Source organism: Mesoplodon bidens (assembly GCF_964165515.1).
Source record: "Mesoplodon bidens genome assembly, chromosome: 1".
In the NCBI taxonomy this organism is placed as follows: domain Eukaryota; kingdom Metazoa; phylum Chordata; class Mammalia; order Artiodactyla; family Ziphiidae; genus Mesoplodon; species Mesoplodon bidens.
The window spans coordinates 72831250-72853371 of NC_138176.1; the positions used below are offsets into that span (position 1 = coordinate 72831250).

General features: G+C 37.8%; 1 protein-coding gene across 1 annotated transcript in view; it reads right to left on the minus strand.

Annotated features, from left to right (window-relative positions):
• The window catches only part of PPA2 (inorganic pyrophosphatase 2), a 170633-nt gene that overhangs the window by 122952 nt on the left and 25559 nt on the right, over positions 1-22122 (minus strand). Inside the window, exon 2 of the mRNA XM_081240657.1 lies at positions 6384-6441. Coding sequence (XP_081096783.1) covers positions 6384-6441 — 58 coding nt within the window. The remainder of the gene's footprint in view (positions 1-6383; positions 6442-22122) is intronic.

The window sequence follows — 22122 nt, forward strand, 5'->3', positions numbered from 1 at the left end:
TTTTCGTTCTCAAGATTGCTTTGGCTATTCGGGGTCTTTTGTGTTTCCATACAAATTGTGCAATTTTTTGTTCTAGTTCTGTGAAAAATGCCAGTGGTAGTTTGATAGGGATTGCCTTGAATCTGTAGATTGCTTTGGGTAGTAGAGTCATTTTCACAATGTTGATTCTTCCAATCCAAGAACATGGTACATCTCTCCATCTATTTGTATCATCTTTAATTTCTTTCATCAGTGTCTTATAATTTTCTGCATACAGGTCTTTTGTCTCCTTAGGTAGGTTTATTCCTAGATATTTTATTCATTTTGTTGCAATGGTAAATGGAAGTGTTTCCTTGATTTCACTTTCAGATTTTTCATCATTAGTATATAGGAATGCCAGAGATTTCTGTGAATTAATTTTGTATCCTGCTACTTTACCAAATTCATTGTTTAGCTCTAGTTGTTTTCCGGTAGCATCTTTAGGATTCTCTATGTCATCTGCAAACAGTGACAGCTTTACTTCTTCTTTTCTGATTTGGATTCCTTTTATTTCCTTTTCTTCTCTGATTGCTGTGGCTAAAACTTCCAAAACTATACTGAATAAGAGTGGTGAGAGTGGGCAACCTTGTCTTGTTCCTGATCTTAGTGGAAATGGTTTCAGTTTTTCACCATTGAGGACGATGCTGGCTGTGGGTTTGTCATATATGGCCTTTATTATGTTGAGGAAAGTTCCCTCTATGCCTACTTTCTGCAGGGTTTTTATCATAAATGGATGTTGAATTTTGTCGAAAGCTTTCTCTGCATCTATTGAGATGATCATATGGTTTTTCTCCTTCAACTTGTTAATATGGTGTATCACGTTGATTGATTTGCATACATTGAAGAATCCTTGCATTCCTGGAATAAACCCCACTTGATCATGGCGTATGATCCTTTTAATGTGCTGTTGGATTCTGTTTGCTAGTATTTTGTTGAGGATTTTTGCATCTATGTTCATCAGTGATATTGGCCTGTAGTTTTCTTTCTTTGTGACATCCTTGTCTGGTTTTGGTATCAAGGTGATGGTGGCCTCGTAGAATGAGTTTGGGAGTGTTCCTCCCTCTGCTCTATTTTGGAAGAGTTTGAGAAGGATAGGTGTTAGCTCTTCTCTAAATGCTTGATAGAATTCGCCTGTGAAGCCATCTGGTCCTGGGCTTTTGTTTGTTGGAAGATTTTTAATCACAGTTTCAATTTCAGTGCTTGTCCTTGGTCTATTCATATTTTCTATTTCTTCCTGATTCAGTCTTGGCAGGTTGTGCGTTTCTAAGAATTTGTCCATTTCTTCCAGGTTGTCCATTTTATTGGCATAGAGTTGCTTGTAGTAATCTCTCAAGATCTTTTGTATTTCTGCAGTGTCAGTTGTTACTTCTCCTTTTTCATTTCTAATTCTATTGATTTGAGTCTTCTCCCTTCTTTTCTTGATGAGTCTGGCTAATGGTTTGTCAATTTTGTTTATCTTCTCAAAGAACCAGCTTTTAGTTTGGTTGATCTTTGCTATCGTTTCCTTCATTTCTTTTTCATTTATTTCTGATCTGATCTTTATGATTTCTTTCCTTCTGCTAACTTTGGGGGTTTTTTGTTCTTCTTTCTCTAATTGCTTTAGGTGCAAGGTTAGGTTGTTTATTCCAGATGTTTCCTATTTCTTAAGGTAGGATTGTATTGCTATAAACTTCCCTCTTAGAACTGCTTTTGCTGCATCCCATAGGTTTTGGGTCGTCGTGTCTCCACTGTCATTTGTTTCTAGGTATTTTTAAATTTCCTTTTTGATTTCTTCAGTGATCACTTCGTTATTAAGTAGTGTATTGTTTAGCCTCCATATGTTTGTATTTTTTATAGCTCTTTTCCTGTAATTGATGTCTAGTCTCATAGCATTGTGGTCAGAAAAGATACTTCATACAATTTCACTTTTCTTAAATTTATCAAGGCTTGATTTGTGACCCAGGATATGATCTATCCTGGAGAATGTTCCATGAGCATTTGAGAAAAATGTGTATTCTGTTGTTTTTGGATGGAATGTCCTATAAATATCAATTAAGTCCTTCTTGTTTAATGTATCATTTAAAGCTTGTGTTTCCTTATTTATTTTCATTTTGGATGATCTGTCCATTGGTGAAAGTGGGGTGTTAAAGTCCCCTACTATGATTGTGTTACTGTCGATTTCTCCTTTTATGGCTGTTAGTATTTGCCTTATGTATTGAGGTGCTCCTATGTTGGGTGCATAAATATTTACAATTGTTATATCTTCTTCTTGGATTGATCCCTTTATCGTTATGTAGTGTCCTTCTTTGTCTCTTCTAGTAGTCTTTATTTTAAAGTCTATTTTGTCTGATATGAGAATTGCTACTCCAGCTTTCTTTTGGTTTCCATTTGCATGGAATATCTTTTTCCATCCCCTTACTTTCAGTCTGTATGTGTCTCTAGGTCTGAAGTGGGTCTCTTGTAGACAGCATATATATGGGTCTTGTTTTTGTATCCATTCAGCCACTCTGTGTCTTTTGGTGGGAGCATTTAGTCCATTTACATTTAAGGTAATTATCCATATGTATGTTCCTATTCCCATTTTCTTAATTGTTTTGGGTTCGTTCTTGTAGGTCTTTTCCTTCTGTTGTGTTTCTTGCCTAGAGAAGTTCCTTTAGCATTTGTTGTAAAGCTGGTTTGGTGGTGCTGAACTCTCTCAGCTTTTGCTTGTCTGTAAAGGTTTTAATTTCTCCATCAAATTTGAATGAGATCCTTGCTGGGTAGAATAATCTTGGTTGCAGGTTTTTCTCCTTCATCACTTTAATTATGTCCTGCCACTCCCTTCTGGCTTGTAGAGTTTCTGCTGAGAGATCAGCTGTTATCCTGATGGGGATTCCCTTTTGTGTTATTTGTTGTTTTTCCCTTGCTGCTTTTAATATGATTTCTTTGTGTTTAATTTTTGACAGTTTGATTAATATATGTCTTGGCATATTTCTCCTTGGATTTATTCTGTATGGGACTCTCTGTGCCTCCTGGTCTTGATTAACTATTTCCTTTCCCATATTAGGGAAGTTTTCAACTATAATCTCTTCAAATATTTTCTCAGTCCCTTTCTTTTTCTCTTCTTCTTCTGGAACCCCTATAATTCGAATATTGGTGCGTTTAATGTTGTCCCAGAGGTCTCTGAGACTGTCCTCTGTTCTTTTCATTCTTTTTTCTTTATTTTGCTCTGCAGCAGTTACTTCCACTATTTTATCTTCCATGTCACTTATCTGTTCTTCTGCCTCAGTTATTCTGCTATTGATCCCATCTAGAATATTTTTCATTTCATTTATTGTGTTTTTAATCGATGCTTGATTCATCTTTAGTTCTTCTAGGTCCTTGTTAACTGTTTCTTGCATTTTGTCTATTCTATTTCCAAGATTTTGAATCTTGGAAATAGAATCTTGGATCATGTTTACTATCATTTTTCTGAATTCTTTTTCAGATAGACTGCCTATTACCTCTTCATTTGTTAGGTCTGGTGGGTTTTTATCTTGCTCCTTCTCCTGCTGTGTGTTTTTCTGTCTTCTCATTTTGCTTATGTTACTCTGTCTGGGGTCTCCTTTTGCAGGCTGCAGGTTCGTAGTTCCCGTTGTTTTTGGTGTCTGTCCCCAGTGGCTAATGTTGGTTTAGTGGGTTGTGTAGGCTTCCTGTTGGAGGTGACTAGTGCCTGTGTTCTGGTGGATGAGGCTGGATTTTGTCTTTCTGGTGGGCAGGTCTACGTCTGGTGGTGTGTTTTGGTGTGTCTGCAGACTTTTTATGATTTTAGGCCACCTCTCTGCTAATGGGTGGTGTTGTGTTCCTGTCTTGCTAGTTGTTTGGCATAGGGTGTCCAGCACTGTAGCTTGCTGGTCGTTGAGTGAAGCTGGGTGTTGGTGTTGAGATGGAGATCTCTGGAAGATTTTCTCCGTTTGATATTATGTGGAGCTGTGAGGTCTCTTGTGGACCAGTGTCCTGAAGTTGGCTCTCCCACCTCAGAGGCACAGCACTGACTCCTGGCTCCTCAATTTGGGATGATTTGTTGTCTATTCATGTATTCCACAGACGCAGGGTACATCAAGTTGATTGTGGAGCTTTAATCCGCTGCTTCTGAGGCTGCTGGGAGAGATTTCCCTTTTTCTTCTTTGTTCTCACAGCTCCCGGGTCTCAGCTTTGGATTTGGCCCCGCCTCTGCGTGTAGGTCGCCGGAGGGTGTCTGTTCTTCTCTCAGACAGGACAGGGTTAAAGGAGCAGCCTCTTCGGGGACTCTGGCTCACTCAGGCCGGGCGGGAGGGAGGGGCACGGAGTGCGGGGCGAGCCTGCAGCGGCAGTGGCCGGCGTGACGTTGCACCAGCCCGAGGCATGCCGTGCGTTCTCCCAGGGAAGCCGTCTCTGGATCCTGGGACCCCGGCAGTGACGGGCTGCACAGGCTCCCGGAAGGGCGGTGTGGACAGTGACCTGCGCTCACACACAGGCCTCTTGGCGGGAGCAGCAGCAGCCCCAGCGTCCCACGCCCGTCTCTGGGCTCCGTGCTTTCAGCCGCGGCTCGCGCCCATTTGTGGAGCTCCTTCAAGCAGCGCTCTTAATCCCCTCTCCTCGCGCACCAGGAAACCAAGAGGGAAGAAAAAGTCTCTTGCCTCTTCGGCAGCTCCACAGTTTTCCCGGACTCCCTCCCGGCTAGCTGTGGCGCATCAGCCCCCTTCAGGCTGAGTTCTTGCCGCCAGCCTGACCGAAGCCCGAGCCTCAGCTTCCAGCACCGCCCACCCCGGCGGGTGAGCAGACAAGCCTCTCGGGCTGGTGAGTGCCGGTCGGCACCGATCCTCTGTGCGGAAATCTCTCCGCTTTGCCCTACCCAGGTACGTGGGGAGTTTCTTGCCTTTTGAGAGGTCTGAGGTCTTCTGCCAGCGTTCAGTAGGTGTTCTGTAGGAGTTGTTCCACGTGTAGCTGTATTTCTGGTGTATCTGTGGGTAGGAAGGTGATCTCCGCGTCTTACTCTTCCGCCATCTTCCCCGGAAGTCTCTTCATTGTGGGTTTTATTTGTATTTCTTTAATGACCATGAAGTTGAACATTTTTTCCTGTGGGTTGTTTTTTTTTTTTTTTTGCCATTTGTAGATCTCTGGAAAAATGTCTATTCAAGTCCATTACCCATTGTTTGAATAGGTTATTTGTCTTTTTGTTGTTGAGTTGGATAAACAAGTTGTGGTATATACATACAAATGGATATTTTTCAGCCATAAAAAGGAATGAAGTTCTGAAATATTCTACGAGTTGGACATCAAAAGCATTGATGCTAAGTGAAAGACATCAGACACAAAAGGTCTTGTGTTGTATGATTCCTTTTATATGTTATATCCAGAATAGGCAAATCCTTAGAGAAAAAAAAAAGATTAGTGGTTGTCAGGAGATTGGGGGAGGGAGGAATGGGGAGTGATTACTCAAAGGGTAAGTGGTGTTCTTCTGTAATGATGAAAATATTTCAAAACTAAAGAGGTGATGGTTGCACAATATTTTGTCTGCATGAGATGCCACTGAACTGTACAGTTTAAAATGGTTAAATGTATATTATGTCAATTTTACCTCTATTTTTAAAAAAGGGAAAAGTTAGGTCTAATAAGTTTGAAAATAAATGCTTTAGAGGTGCCTGACCATTTTTGTTCAATGGACCCCGCTAGCCACCTACGAGGCCTATGAAACTCTTCTCAAAATGATGTTTGTAAATGCATAAAATAAAATACATAGCTAAAAAGGAAACCAATTACACTGAAATGCATTTACAAAAATATTTTAGAAAAAACATCGTGATCTAATAAGATACATGCTTCTTCACAGAAGCATTAAGTGAAATAGATCTAATAACTACCCTAATTTTGAAGTAGTGACGGATATAAATGATATTTAGAGACATCTGCAATATCCGAAAAATAATATAACAATTATATGCCATTTCTATTGGAAGCAAAAATCATATATAATACTAACACTACTATAGGGTTTGTTGCCTACATTCATAAATACTAAATTTTAATTAAAGTAAGTGAAAATAAAGACATAATCTTTTTTTTAAAAATCCAAGTTCATTGACCGCCTAAATTCTACCTCAGAATTGCTGGTGGTAAACATCTAGTAAAGGGAAGGGGCATATATTCTCTCCCCTTTGCCCTTAGGAGTAATTTGGTAGAAGTGGTTAAGAAGAGCTGGATAGAAGAATAGAGGACAAAGAAAAAAATATGTTGTTATATTGGATTCCTCTTTAAAACTGTCATGACTGAAGAGCAGATGAGACATCTGTCTGTCCTCTTTTTTTTTTTAACGTTTTTCTTTCCTATTTTACAAAAGATATTGATCCAAGTTTTGATGAAACAAATGGCCCAAGAAGCAGACTCACCCAGCAAGTAGAAACATAATTGGTTGAAAGATGAGAAATTAGTTTTATTCCCCTTTGTCTGAAAAAAAACAAAAAAAGTTGCTGTTGTTAACATGTAGAAATTCTTTTCTGAATGATCATATATATGTGAAAATAAGTCCATGTCCTGAGGCCCATACACCTCTTAAAAATAGAGTAGAAAACAATCAAGTTGTTTTTAACCAAGTCCCAGTGATGTGCAGAATACATCGAGATTAAACTTTCAGTCTTTCTGGCTATTTACTAAATTGGATGTAATAAAATTTATCCATCATACAAGAATCACATGTGATTTAACTACGCATTGTTAAATGGCATGAAGAAATAGAAAGTTTTGCTTGATTAAGTATTATTACTGCTTCTAGGCTAAAATAATCATGAGAAATTTCAGTTCCAAATGACACATTATAAATCCCTTGTAATATTATAAATCTAGTAATCATAGTAATATTCTAATCCAATTCAAGGGTGAGCTACTAAATTGGTAATAATAGGTCCTGAACAAAATCTAATCAGACAACCCATTTTCTCTGTCCTCTTTCTAGATTTTCCCTTTAGGCCTTGAGCAGCGGGAATTAATTTTGTTTTTAAATGGCTTAACCATAGAACTTCTTTATTTTTTTCCTCTTTTATGTTATTCTAATTATATGGAATAACAGTTTTCCGATTGGATTCAAAAGAACCCTGGGTTCCAAAGGCAATTCCTTGAAATAAATTTAAAGTCACCCATTGCAAGAAAATATGGACAGGATTAATTTACATCAAACCTCATGCTCACACCACAAAAGAATTTCAGGGCCTAATAAAAGAATGCAGAATAGTTTCATGATTTCAGTTGATGATTCTTATATTAGAAACTCAGTAGCTGTGGAGTTTTCCTTGTTTGAAAATAATGTTTTTAGAAAGAGAACTCATCCTTTCTCTCCCTCCTTCATTCATTAACTAATATTTACTAAAGATGTACCATGTGTCAGGAACTATGATAGTAACTGGATGAAGAATGATGAAAAACTAGGAAAATCATTGCCCTTATGGTGTTTAGAGTCTGGTGAAGAATTCGGGCATAAACAAATAATCACATAAACCTATTACTAGGATTAAAAGCTGAGATAAGTGCTATGAAGGAAAATATAGGAAGCTATGATAGAAAATAATAGGGAGGCTTGATTTAGGTTGAAAATCAGGGAAGGCCTTGGTAAGAATGTGACATTTTAGTTGGTACCTAAAGGGTAAGTAGGAGAGAGCCAAGGGTAAAGTGACATAGGGAAGAGAATGTGCAAAGGTCCTGAGGCAACATTTGTCTGAAAAATATTTTCTGAGAAAACATTTGCCACAATATATGAAATATATATTTTTGGCAGGATAGATTCTCCAGGAAGTAGAACCTGAGACATAATATTTATTAGGAAGTGCCCTTAGGATCAATCCCTGTGAAGGCAGGGGAAGGATTCAGGATTGGGCCAAGGGAAAAGTCCAGTTGCAACACAGACCCAAACAGCTCTGGTTGACCACACAGGGAGATCTAGAGGTAAACTGGCCTGTCAGGATTGTCTCCTAGTGGGCCAGAATGGCTGGACCTTTATAACCTTCCATCCTTCACGTCAGTCTTTGGGTGTAAGCTACTATGGTGAGAGTGTGACTTTGAGCTGGGTGGCTTTGCAGCTGACGCCATCCCTGAAGGACCTGACAGCTGAAGGCTCTCTGCCAATAGTACTTTCTGCAGCTGAGGCAACAAACCCCTCCTTGAAGGGGGAGTCTGGGGTGGGGGACATCTCCACATCCATCACAATATTCAATATTATAACAAGCTTTTACAAATCAATAAAAGACAACCCAATAACCAACAGAGTAGAAGACAAAAATAAGCAATTCACAGAAAAATCAAAAGTTATCAACAAATGTATAAAAACATGCTCAGCCATTGTTAGCAACAAGGAAAATGCAAACTAGAATGAGAAGCCCTTTTGTTTTGTTGTGCATTGCATTGTCAAGAGTTTAATGATGATAATACCCATAGCAGATGAAGGTGTGGTTAGTTACACTGCTGCTCACCCCGGGATTCCTGAACAATGGTCCCTCTCAACGTGATACACCTTCCTCAGTGAAGAAGCATCCCTGTTAGATAGTGTATCAGAGTTTGCAGTAACCAAGGTGAATTTCCACACTAGGTTGGGGCAGGGGGAAGAGGAAAATTAAACTGTTAAATGGACTGATTCACTTAACTGTCTCTACAGTCCACAGGAAAAGCAAGCAGAAAATTTTATAGGGGTTCGTCATAAAAATATCTCAATTTCTAGCCTTCTATCCTGAGGTTCAGCTATTTTGGGGTGAGAAGTTATAATTTTTGTTTGTTTGTCCAAGAAAGAACTTACCTGTGTTTATGTATATGTTAATAAATGTAGAGAAAGATGTGGAAAGACATCTCTGAAGCTTATTTCTGAGTAGCAGTAGTAGTCGTCATTGTTGTTACAATAGCATGTATCATTTTAGTATTTTTAAAAGGCTTTAGATGATCTTGCAGCAAAAGTAATGCCTCCCACTATAGTAACGCATTTTCTGAGCCCTCCAATAGCTAACAATTTTCAGAGATTCATCCAACCCCTATGTGGACAGTATCTCTCTCTCTTTCTCTCTCTTTTTTTTTAATAAGCCTAAGACATTAAGAATCACCATCACTCTGACTCCCTCCCCTTCCAAAAAAAAAATTAGGCAGAAAGAAAGCAAAGGAAGAAGATAGGACAAAAAACAGCCCACATTGGATGGATCACAGTGGGTAACAGAGGAGAGTAGAAAACAGATCATGAAGAGCCTTATGGGTCATTTTAAATATTTTGGAATTTATCTTAAATACAGTGGGAACCCAATGAGGTGTTTTAAGCAGGGGATGCCGTGATTCAATTTGTTTTATAGCTATCACCTTGGTTGAAGTGTGGCCAATCAACTAGAGGGGTGCAAGTATAGCACCTAGGGGTCTGATTAGGAGGCCAATGGAAGAATCCAAGCAAGAAACAATGGGAACAGTGGGAGTGGCAGCAAAAATGGTGGAAAACACAAGGCTCTCCTGTGGTCCTTTTCTCTAGGAAAGGTAGAGAAGCTGAAATAGGAAAAGATTTCCAGAGTGGAGGAGACAAATCCAGCACACAGCAAGATGGGAGAGTCTGAGAGAAAGAAGGACAAAGATGACTGGACATGGAGGGGAAGAAAGGGACTAAGAACTGTGCATCTGAGGAAGAATAAGGCAAAACATAACGTGGGAAAAAAAGTTAGGAAAATGAGTGGGGCTATAATTTGGAGGCCATAAAACAGTAGTGATCTATATCTCTGAGCACCAATTAATAAAAAATTAAAATGATTGTGCACTTTTCTAAAAAGCTAAATATTATATCTCTTTAACTTTTTAATTAGGAAAACCAATATCTGCCGCTATGTTTAAGCAGGTTTCAGTTATTTTCCTGTTATTGAAAAAGTATCTCTTTTGTTACAAAATATCAAAGTTATGTAACATCTGCTCAGTGGTGCTTGGTGTGATGCAGCATATTTGAACAGAATTTGTAGTTGAGGAAGATAGTTCTGAAGCTAGTTTATTGTATCTTTCTTGACTTACCTTCTAAGCTACTTAAAAAAATTTTTCTTCTCATAGAGACAATATTGTATTCTTTAAGACAAGGGACTTTTCCATTGCAAACAAGATAAATACTAATACCTCTAACACAAAGAAGAATGACTTAATTAAATTAAAAGACAATCAGAGTTATAAATTTTGTGGAATGAATGACTCTCTGCAGCCTCACCTGGGTCTCACATTAGAAGCCCCTCAAGGAGAGATCTACTTGAGTTTAGCATCTGTACTCTCTAAGGATCTGGAACAAGGCAGCAGCAATTGTACATCCTATTCATGCTATGGAAACCAGCATCATTTATCAGAGCCATTTGTGGGTCCTGTGTTCCCCAGCCCTTCTCAAATAAGACCAATCAGGGCTTATAACTCTCAGGCTAATGTCAAAAATATCCTCCTTGTCTTCTGGACCAGCCAGTGGCTCAGTCAAAAATGGCCTGTGGGCTGTCTGAACTGTTTAGGACTGAGTTTGGCCTCATTTGAAAGAGGGCAATGGGGAGTGGATAACTGAAGTTAAGTGGAGGCCTTTCCCATAAAGTCAAGCAGACTATAAGCCACCAAAAAATCTCTGATAGCTGTTCACTACCTTTCAGGTTTGAGAAGAAATGAGCATGCAATGTTCTTTGGTGATCTTTTTAGGACTGTATGCAATCAGCTAGACTGTTAATCCAGTGCATGATCCTAGTATATATACTTTTAAAAGCTTTCACCTAATTTTATTATGTATGCTTATAAAATATATCATTCCTATTATAAAAAATATATAACATATAGAATAATATTTATTATATATAATTTTATTTTAAAATCTTTTTCTTTTACATTTTCTCTCTCTTAGAACATTTTTTTTAACTTTACTCTAAGTGAAAATATTATCAAAATTACCTAAGTAGTCTGCTCAGAGTTTTCTTGGCTGACTTTGATGGCACAATGCTATCCACTTTAATCACAGATAAATAAGGTTTCCCTAGAGAAAGCCAACTACTACCATATGTCTTTAAGAAAGAAACTGCTGGTAACTGATTAGCCCTGTTTGCTGAAATCATTTTCCTTCTTATTAATTATTTTTGCTTTAGTGACTGAGAAACAATTTGCTTTTTGTAAGTTAAAAAAAAAACAAAACTTCAGAAGTAATACTTAAAAATAACTTCCCATTCACTATCACCAAGATTATAAAAGGAAAAAAACACATATAAGTAAGAATAGCAAGGTAATTTAACCTTGAGAAGATGAATATAGAGGTGACTGAACTAAGGTGCTTTTTATGTAACTTTTGGAAATCTACAGCTGGTCCTTACCTGCAAATACAATTATTTCAGTTAATTACTACTGGCTTTTTTTTTTTTAACTGATCACCAGTAAAATTCAAATTTCCCCATCTTAGAAAGGAAGCTTGAGTCTTTCCTCAGACACTGGACAAGAGTGATGATGATAAACTTTTAATCCTATTTTTAAACAAACATTCAAATGAACATTTTCCCTTATTTGCAGCCATCATATGGTTATTTCAATTCCACTGCCTTTGCTTAAAACACTTTCAGTAATCTTTTCTTAGAAAAGTCATTCAGACCAGGTTACCAGTTACTTTGAAAATATCCGTCTTATCATACCATGATGATATCTCATTTCAGACCCCAAAATGCTATTACTCAGTGAAATCATAAGTCCTTTCCCTGCTTCGAATGACTCTTTTCAAAAGTCAAATTATTCAGAGGACAAAAATTGTCATTATTGAGAATATTCCAAAGAGAATGTCATAGGCACTGAAGAAAAAAGACAAGAATACCCATAGACAGTTGTCCTTTCAAATTTTCAAAACATCTTCAAGTCTCTCATCTCATTTATTCTTTATGACTTTCTTTACGTATTATTAATCCCAAATGGGGAAGAAACTGAATGCTGAAGAAGTCATTCATTCATTCATTTGATAAATATTATGTGATGCTTACTATTGGCCAACACTGGAAGATCAGAGAATATGTCTAAAGTTACACGGCTAATAAGTGCCAAACCAGAACTACAGCACAAGTCCAATTTTCTGCTATATCATAATGCCTGTGGTAGATGATATATTCCAAAATATAAAAATCACCAACAATATCTGTTATCTCACATGCTCTAGAAGCTTGCTACTGCCCTGTCAAGAAGTGAAGTTGAAATAGAGAATTATCCTTCCTTTGAATCCAGACCAGCTGTGATGCACTTGTAACTAATAGAATACAGTGGCAGAAGTAAAGTCACATTGCCTTCCAAGGCTATAAGCTAGAATATCTGCTCTTAAAGTCTTGCTTTTAAAGTAAGCAGTCCATGTGCCCTGAGGCCACCATGCAGTAAGGAACTCAAACTAAGTCTTATAGTAAGACTACATGGTCAGGCCATGAGAGCAAGATACCCAGCCAGCCACCATCGGCTTCAACACTCCCTCTGTTCCAACCCTAGCCATCATCTGACTGCAACTGCATGAGAAACTTTTTCTCAGTTCCTAATCCAGAGTAATAATTAACCAGAACACTATCACTTGGAAAATCGAAAACAGTTGTGATAACTGTCTGCATGGCAGATTGCATGAACTGCTCCAAATTCTTTATTCCTCCCTGTATCCATGTCTTCTCTCACATGTTTTTGTGGTTCTCCAGACAGAGTATATCGCCTACCAGCAGAAGCATGGAAAATTGATTATTGTTGTTTTAAACCATAGAATTTTGGGGTGATTTGTTTTGCAGGAGTGGTTAATTGATACACCAACATTTTTTTGGAAAATATATATCTTCTCAAGACAAGCAAAAAATAAAAATATGTACTATTATGTATAAGGTCTAACTTGTTTTTTGAAAAAATCAGCCTTCTCTTACATCCATAATTCACTAATCCTGTGTTTTAGAAAGTGTGTCTGGAGTTACCTGGGGTGTGACTCCTGTCTATGCTGTTCACAAGCTGCTTAACCTGGGCAAGATTTGAACCTCTCTAAACTCAGTTTCCTCATCTATAAAAAGGGAATAATAGGACCTACCACAAAGGATTATGGAGAGAATTAAATGAGATAATCCACAGTGTTAGTTCCATGCTTTTGTTACAAGTAACAGGACTACAACTCAAACTAATCTAAGCAAAAATGGAAATTAGTTGACAAGATATCTCATACAGTAGAAGGAAATATTGAACAACTGAGCCACAAGGATGCAGCTGGTCCTTGAAAACAATTGAAGCTCATATCTTTGAATAAGTCCAGGACTCTTGCTCTCTACCCAAATTTTCCCCCCATTTTTCTTGACATATCAGTTTTCTTCTTCCTTACCAGCTTCTCTGGAAAACAGAACCATGGCTGCTAATTTCTCCTGAGTTTGAGATTTTGTGCTCCCCACTGCCATATTCTCTCTGCTCCTAAATTCAGAATTCTCAGTGATGGGCTCTAGTTGGATGTTCTTGAGTCAGGTGACCTACCCTGAACCAACCAACTGTGGCCAAGGGGCATGGTCTGTAAGATGGCATCTCTTGTACATACTACATGGCAGAGAGAGGAGAATAGTAGATTCCATTAGAAAGAGGCACTAGGCCCAGAAAAGGTGGGAGTGGTGGTAAAAGAATTCCTTCAATGGCTACTTTATATGCAAATCATTTGTCACAGTGGCTAGTTTATGGTAAAAGCAGAACATATATTACCATCTTTTGAATGATTCAACATTGTCAATAATCATTACTGAGTACATTGTCTAATATCCATATGCCTAATTTATAACCCATGATTGCAAAGCAGCCTAATATTAGTTTCTACTGATATTCACCTTCCGCTCAAGTGTTATATAGCACATTAATAGACCTTTCTTGATAAAGTATGATTTGGACAAGTCAGTGAAACCTTGGGATTTTTCTGTTTTTCTGAGGCACGGTTGGCTAAAATTCAGGCCTTTACAGGCCTTGTGATAGTAACTTTCATGTATCAACTTGACTAGGGTTAAGGGATGACCAGATAGCTGGTAAAACATTATTTCTCCATGTGTCTGTGAAGGCACTTCGGGAAGAGATTAACATTTGAATCAGTAGACTGGGTAAAGAGGATGGTCTCACCAGTGCAGGTGGGCATCAACAAATCTGCTGAAGACCTGAATAGAACAAAAAGGCAGAGGAAGGGTGCATATGCTTTCTCTGTTTGAGCTGGGACTTTATCTTCTCCTGCCTTTGGATGGGCCTTCCGATTCTGACTGGGGCTTAAGCCATCAGCATCAGAATTCTCAGGTCTTTGGGTTTAGACTGGAACCACACCACCAGCTTGCAGATGGCAGATCGTGAGACCTCTTAGCCTCCATAATCATATGAGCCAGTCCCTCATAAAAAATCTCTCTATATATATCTGTATCCTATTGGTTCTGTTTCTCTGGAGAACCCTGACTAATACAGACCTGACGTACCTTTTATCACAGAAACAAATGAAATTAGCAAAGAGTGTCTTGTGTCTATTCTACTTAAATAAATCACACTAAGCTCTCTGTACACATGACTTAGAAGGTAAATTATACATATTGCAATAAAACAGATCATATACTAGAAGATGTATCTTTCTACATAACATACTCAGAAAAAATTAAGAAAGAAACTTGCCCTTTTTCCAACTTAAAAAATTGTGGGGAAAATTCCCAAGTGATAAACTTCTATACTCCAAACAGTAGCAAGTAAACAAAAGGTCCTCAAATGATCAGACTTCACTCCTATCCTTTTTCCCCTCTTAGAAAAACAGATGTTATAAATAACAAGCAGTTTTTAAATATCACCTTCCCCTGAGGAAATCTTGGTCACCTTGGCTAGTTCTCTCCAAGAGGTGGATAAAGAGAAGATAATGTAATATTCAGAACTTTGGTGACCCAGGACCCAACTTTTCTGCCCTTCTCCTTTCACTTTGAGTTGGATAGGACTTTTCTCTGAGAGCCAATTTGAGGATAATCTGAAACTCAGGTTTTGTAGGGATTATATCTTCAGCTGTTCATTTAGAACCTTGAAAGATTTTTCTGCCCTTCCTTCCTGAGTATTAGAATTACATCAGCATGGAAAGGTAATTTTCTTCCAGTCAGAGAAACTTATAGAGGATCTTCAGGAAATAGATGGAGTAGACATTAATCGGGGTGATTATCTGGTTCACAATGATCTTCCCAGTCATCAGTGTCTGATGCTCCTCTTCTCTGGGGGACTGATTCTTCTGTCCCCACTCTCACTCTAGCATATGGTCCAATGCAAGTTATGTGATCTTGTCTCCAGGGTTACAAGAAGCCAAACGTGGGCTCATGACTCAAGCAGGCCAATCAGAGTCCTTCCCTGACATTGTTAAAACTTGAGCAGTAAGTAATAAATATGCGAGTCCAGGGTCATACCCCACCACTCCACAATATGAAGAAACATGTCCGCAAACATGAGCAGCAGAAACAGCAAGAGGCACAGAGGCAGTCTTAATGGTATTTGAATGCTTTGTTCCAGTTATTGAAATTCCTAGAGCTCCTCTACAAGTCTAATTTGTTTTTTGAAAAATCAGCCTTCTTATCTTACAGCCATAATTCCATAATCTATATTTGGAACCTGGAACCTATATTTGGAACCAACCTTCCAAGAGGTGGTTGTTCATCTTATATTGGCTTTGGGAGTTTCACTAGTACCCTGCCAATACACCCTCTTTATTACCCTAGATTTAGTTACATTTCTGTCACTTGCAATCGAGTCCTGACTTCCTAGAAAGCAAGTGGCTGTCATTGAGTCAAACAAGCAGTGTCAAGGTTCAGAGGGTTCAGAACCCCCAATTTTTTCCCCTGTCACACCTATTAGCCTTAGTGAAGTCAGGGATCACACCCACATATCTGACCACCTGCACTGTCTAATCTAACATGAATCTTAAGGTCCTCTGTCTATAATCAGCAACTTGTTTCATAAGAGGAGAGTGATTTGCCTTCTGGGTTTTTCCCCTTAAAAATGTTGAAGTCATTCTTCATTTCAGCCCTTTCACCACTTCATTGTTTAGGGACTTTAATTTCTTGGAAGAGTTCTCAAGATGATGTGCACTCTTCCAAAAGTTTTTGTTCACTGTGATCTGAATTTTTGTGTCTCCTCTAAATTCATATGTTGAAATCCTAATGCCTGATGTGATGATATTAGGAAGTGGGGCCTTTGGGAGGTGATTAGGTCATGATTGTGGAGCCCTCATGAATGGGATTAGTGTCCTAATAAAAAAAAAGACTCCAGAGAGCTCCCTATCCCCTCCCACCATGTGAGGACACCGTGAGAAGGCACTGGATATGAACCAGGAAGAGGGCTGTAACCAGAACCCAACCCTGCTGTGCCTTGATCTTGGACTTCCCAGCCTCCAGAACTGTGAGAGAGAAATATCTGTTGTTTATAAGCCACCCAGTCTGTGGTATTTTGCTACAGTAGCCCAAACGCACCAAGACACCAATCATCACCCAAAACAAAACTAATAGATATGCATTTTTCTCCTCAGAGATCTGAGCAATCTTTTGATTTTTGTTTCTCAGCCAGGAGTATCTGTGGGAAGAAAATAAATGTTTATATTCTCTTTCCAGAGCCCCAAGCCTGTCTGAGGAGCCTACTGACCAAGGATAAAGGAAATTATTTGTCCCCAGTCTCTGCAAATCTGCTTGTGGGGATGTGGACTTATTTTGTAGAAGGGGGTGGAGGATGAGGGAGGTGGAGAGAGGTAGGGATAGAATTACATCTGTATCAAATGTAGTTCTGCAAATATGAACTGGTCGGTGCCTTCCAACAGCTCTGCTTTGATTTTGCAGTCTGAAAGCCAGGAATGTTATCTCCCTCATTGATTTCTGCTAATCAGGAGACTTCTAGAGGCAGGGAGGGGGAGACTCCAATATTTATAAAAATTAGATCTCTTCATTCTGACTACTTAGGGATGAGTAAGTAGCCATAGTTCACAAGTGATTAATATTGTTGCTCCAAATGAGACTGATTTTTCCAAACAATGTTCCATAAAACCTTGTCTTGTGTTTCCCTGCAGGAGTCTCTCAACTTTTTGCACATTTATAATGCTATTTTCTCCTTTCTGTTGATGTGATATCAAAAACTTGACATGTAACTTTCAGCATTTCCCCATGTTACTGAAACCAGCCCCTTTGCTGTAAGGCTTGCTATCCCCAGAGGAGACATTTAGGCACCAGATTCTTTGTGCTTCAAACAGTCTGACACATAGCAGACTCAACAAAAATTTAGCAATGAATGAATTTTAAGACCATATATGATTCTTAATGCCAGAAAGAAGCCCAAAGGAGAGAAATCAGGGGTGTTTATGGCTTGTTTTAGTGTCAATCGGGGTCAGTCCTTTTTGAGTCACAGACCCATTTCAGAATCTGATGAAAGCTATAGACCCTTTCCTCCACCAAGTGCACAATATATATAAATTTGCTTAAAATTTTAGGTTGTTCACTGACCTAAGTGTCTGTAGTCTTTGCATTAAGAATTTCTGTTAAAGTAGAATATTAAATATTAGAAAAAATATTCATAATCGTTGGGGAATGACTTTGGGGCTAATCTGTGCTCAGACGTCATCAATTCTTTCTAGCTTATTGTTATGATTTAACTGAACTAAGTACTCTTTAAACAGTCATTTCAAAAAGGAAAAGAGTCTTCTGTATTGAGCAGTGAGCAAAATAGAAAACATAGAAAGGTTATGGTTCCTCCTCCCTATGGATTTCCACTCCTGGTCCCAATTTGGAAGACTCTCAGCATATCCATACCCTCAAGCCAGATATGACCGTCAAGATATGTAATGTTAATGACCTTCTGATAATAAAACTTTACCATCTGAATCTGAACATTTATATGGACTGTGCCCTTTATTATTTTAAGGGTAGGATGAGATGAAGAGAACAAAATATTTCACGGAGAAAAATCCCTGATATACCTGCTGATATCTGTTTTATGTTCATTTATATTAAAGTTCAATAACCCTAATCTATACTTAAATAAAAAGTCTTCTTTAGTATTATGCTTTGGTATATCTCTGTCTCTCAAGAACCAGGAAGAAAATAAGATGATCTAGAATTATGGCCACAAACCTTTAAAACTAAAAGGTATAGGTCATCTAACCTGACACTTTGTTTCACAAATGAAAAAACTGAGACACAGAGAGGTCAAAGTAACCTTTCCAAGATCTCTATAACTTTTCCAAGTTCTCCGTAACGGATTCTTTACTCTCTTCTTGTTGAAAAATTATTCATCCACACATGACCAGGTGTCATTGTAATTCCTCTCAGTAGAGTAGGTGGAAGTATATTCTTCCATCACATTGACGTTGAGCTTGGCTATGTGACTTTCCAATAAAATATTAGCTTAAACTTTAAATGTGTTTGCCTGATTTGGTTTATCCTCTTGCACTTCTGCCATTGCATCATTAGAAATAGATAGGCAGCCACTGGACCCAGATGATGACAACATGTGGAGCACAGCTGGAGTCTAGAGTCCAAGCAAGCCCAGCCAAACATCATCATGTCCAAAATCAGATGAATAGCAGCCCACATGCCAATTCATAAGCAAGAAAAGTCTTTGCTGTTTTAAGCCACTGAGATATTGAGGGCTATCTGTTATACAGTACTATCACAGTGAAAAATCAGATTAATACAGTCTCATAAAAGACCAACAAAGGTAGAATATTCAAATATTTTTTTCAAATTGAATTGGCTGCAATTTGATTCATATGCATATAATAGAAAAACTCAAATAACAATGGCTTAATCAAAAGTGAATTTTACTTTCTTCAGTAAGTGCAGTCTAGAGTCAGGCAATTCACACTAATCGTTTAGTGATTCTCTGCTGTCATTAGGCTCTTTCCTGTGCATGACTCTACCATCCTCAGGATATGACCCTAGTCTTAATGGCCTAAAATTGCTAGGAGAGCTTCTGCATCAAAGACAGGAAGAAGACTGGGGAATAAAAGGAAGAATGGTACATGCTCTCTTTTTTAAGGAGACTTCCTAGAATTTCCACAGAATCTCTGCTGAGATTTTATAGGCCAGAACTAAGTCAAATGAACATACCTAGATGCAAAGGAGACTGAAATACAGTCTTTTAGCTAAATAACAATGTGCAAGCAAAAATTACAGGGTTCTATTGCCAAAAAGAAGGGGAGAATAGATACTTTGTGGCAACTTCTGTCATAATGGACAAATATCTGTTGCCCTATAGGAAGTGCCCAGTAAATGTTATATGGATGACTGACTGAAAATATTAATTTTCATGATCTAAATTACCAAAAGTGAAAATTTGATTACGCAATTCATTTAAAATTTGTTTTCTTGTAAAATGATGCTTTACTATGCATTATAAAGTTTTGCAATTTCATTCAGTAAACAGTACTAGGCATTACAGTGTGTAAAGCACTGTGCTTAGATCTGCTGGAATCCAGACAAGAAGAAGACACCGTCCCAAGCTGCATGGAAGTTCGACTTTAGAGGAAGCTATTGAGACAGAACCATTGGGTTAACAAGCTATATGGGATGCTTTTCTTATAAACTATCAGCTTTCTATCTCAGGATTCTGGTCTCTTGGCTTTTCTTTCTGAGGACTTTCTCCAATGTTACCGAAGCTTAGTCAGCCCATCAGTAGGATAACCCAGAACTTCCTGGAATTTAATTCTTTATGTTTACAAAGGGGTTATTCTATGCATTGTAGGATTATTCTGTTTATCATTAGGTTTAACTGAAGAGACTGAGTTACTCAAAAGCCTTCAATTTATAATAGATAAATTGAATAGATATTCAAAAGTTAAAAATTAATTGAAGTGCAGGCTCATGAAAAGATGCTCAACATCACTAATTATTAGAGAAATGCAAATCAAAACCACAATGAGATATCACCTCCCACGAGTCAGAATAGCCATCATAAAAAGTCTACAAATAACAAATGTTGATGAAGATATGGAAAAAAGGAACCCTTGTATGTAGTTGGTGGGAATGTAAACTGGTGCAGCCACTATGGAAAACAGTATGGAGATTCCTCAAAAAACTAAAACTAAAACTACCATATTATCCAGACATTCCATTCCTGGCTATATATCTGGAAAAAAATTGAAAACACTAATGCAAAAAGATACATGAACCCCAATGTTCATAGCAGCATAGTTTACAACAGCCAAGACACAGAAGCAACACAAGTGTCCATCAACAGATTTGTGGATAAAGAAGATGTGCTTCACACACACTCACATGCACGCGTGTATGCACACACACACACACACAATGGAATATTACTCAGCCATTAAAAAGAATGAAATTCTGCCATTTGCAACAACGTGGATGGACCTAGAGAGTATTTTGCTTAGTGAAATAAGTCAGACAAAGACAAATACTGTATGTTATCACTTATATGTGGAATCTAAAAGTAAAACAAATGAATGCATATAACAAAACAGAAACAGACTCACAAATATAGAAAACAAACTAGTGGATACAAGTGGGGAGAGAGAAGGAAGGGAGGGGCAAGATAGGGTAGGGGACTAAGAGATACAAACTACTATGTATAAAATAGATAAGCAACAAGGATATACTTATACTGTATAGCACAGGGAAATATAGCCATTATTTTATAACTTTAAATGGCATATAATCTATAAAAATATTGAATCACTATGCTGTATACCCAAAATATAATATTGTAAATTAACTATACTTCTATAAAAAATTTAAAAAACAAAAAATTAAAAAATTAATTGAAGTGTATAATAAAAGTCACAACAAAAATTATGAATATACAGAGCTGTTTTTAATTTTATTGATTTAAATAAACAGAGAGTATTAATATATGGATGTTTGTCTATCTCCTCTGAATGTGGGACCATAATGTAATAACCCAGACCAGATTTGCCAGCCCACAATAAATAACTAGAAAACTGGATAAAATATAAGAAAAAGTGTTTTCAGACATGGGATAACAGGAACAGTAGATCTATTATCTCTGATATAGGAGAGAAACAAATGAGATGAGCCCTACAATTACCTGGCTTTTTGCCTGAAGACATTCCACTTGGTTGTACTGATAGGGGGATTGCAAGCAAAGCACAGAGATCTCACTGAGCTGAGGAAACTTTCTCAACCTGATAAAGGGCATCAATGAAGATTCAACACTTTCCCTTGAAGATCAGGAACATAACAAGAATGTATCCGCTTTCTCTACTTTTCTTTCTTTCTTTTTTAAAAAAATATTTATTTATTTATTTGGCTGCACCAGGTCTTGGTTGTGGCTCGTGGGATCTTTAGTTGCAGCATGCGGGATCTAGTTCCCTGACCAGGGATTGACCCCCGGGGCCCCCTGCATTGGGAGCATGGAATCTTAACCACTGGACTACCAGGGAAGTCCCCCTCTACTCCTTTTCAACATTTACCTGAGATCCTAGCCAGTGCATTAAGCAAGAAAAGAAACAAAACCCACAGAGATTGCAAAGAAAGAAATAAAAACTCTATTTATAAGAAAACTGATCATATGCATACAAAATCTTAAAGAATCTAAAAAAAACTTACTTGCTAATGAGTGGTTTTAGCAAGGTCCCCAAATCAGAGCAAAAATCAGTCACATTTCTATATATTGACAACAAACAATTGGAAATATAAATCATAAAACATTTCCATTACAAAAGTATCAAAAACCATGAAATTTTTAGGGAATAAATATAACAAAATATGTGCTTGCATATATGTTTACTGAAAACCACAGAACATTGCGGAGACAAATTTTAAAAGACCTGAATAAATGGAGGAATATATGATGTTCACTTATTGGAAGATCCAACACTGTTAAAATGGCAATTCTCCCAGTATCTAGATTAATTTATAGATTAAACTAATCCAAATCAAATCCCAACATGTTGTTTTGGCAGCAACTGACACACTGATTATAAAATATGTATGGAAATGCAAAGGACCTAGAATAATCAAGTAATTTTGTAAAGGAAGAACAAAGTTAGAGGACTAAGATTTATTATAAAAAAAATTAACCAGTGGAGCTTGGGAAGATGGCGGAAGAGTAAGACACGGAGATCACCTTCCTCCCCACAGATACATCAGAAATTCAACTACACGTGGAACAACTCCTACAGAACACCTACTG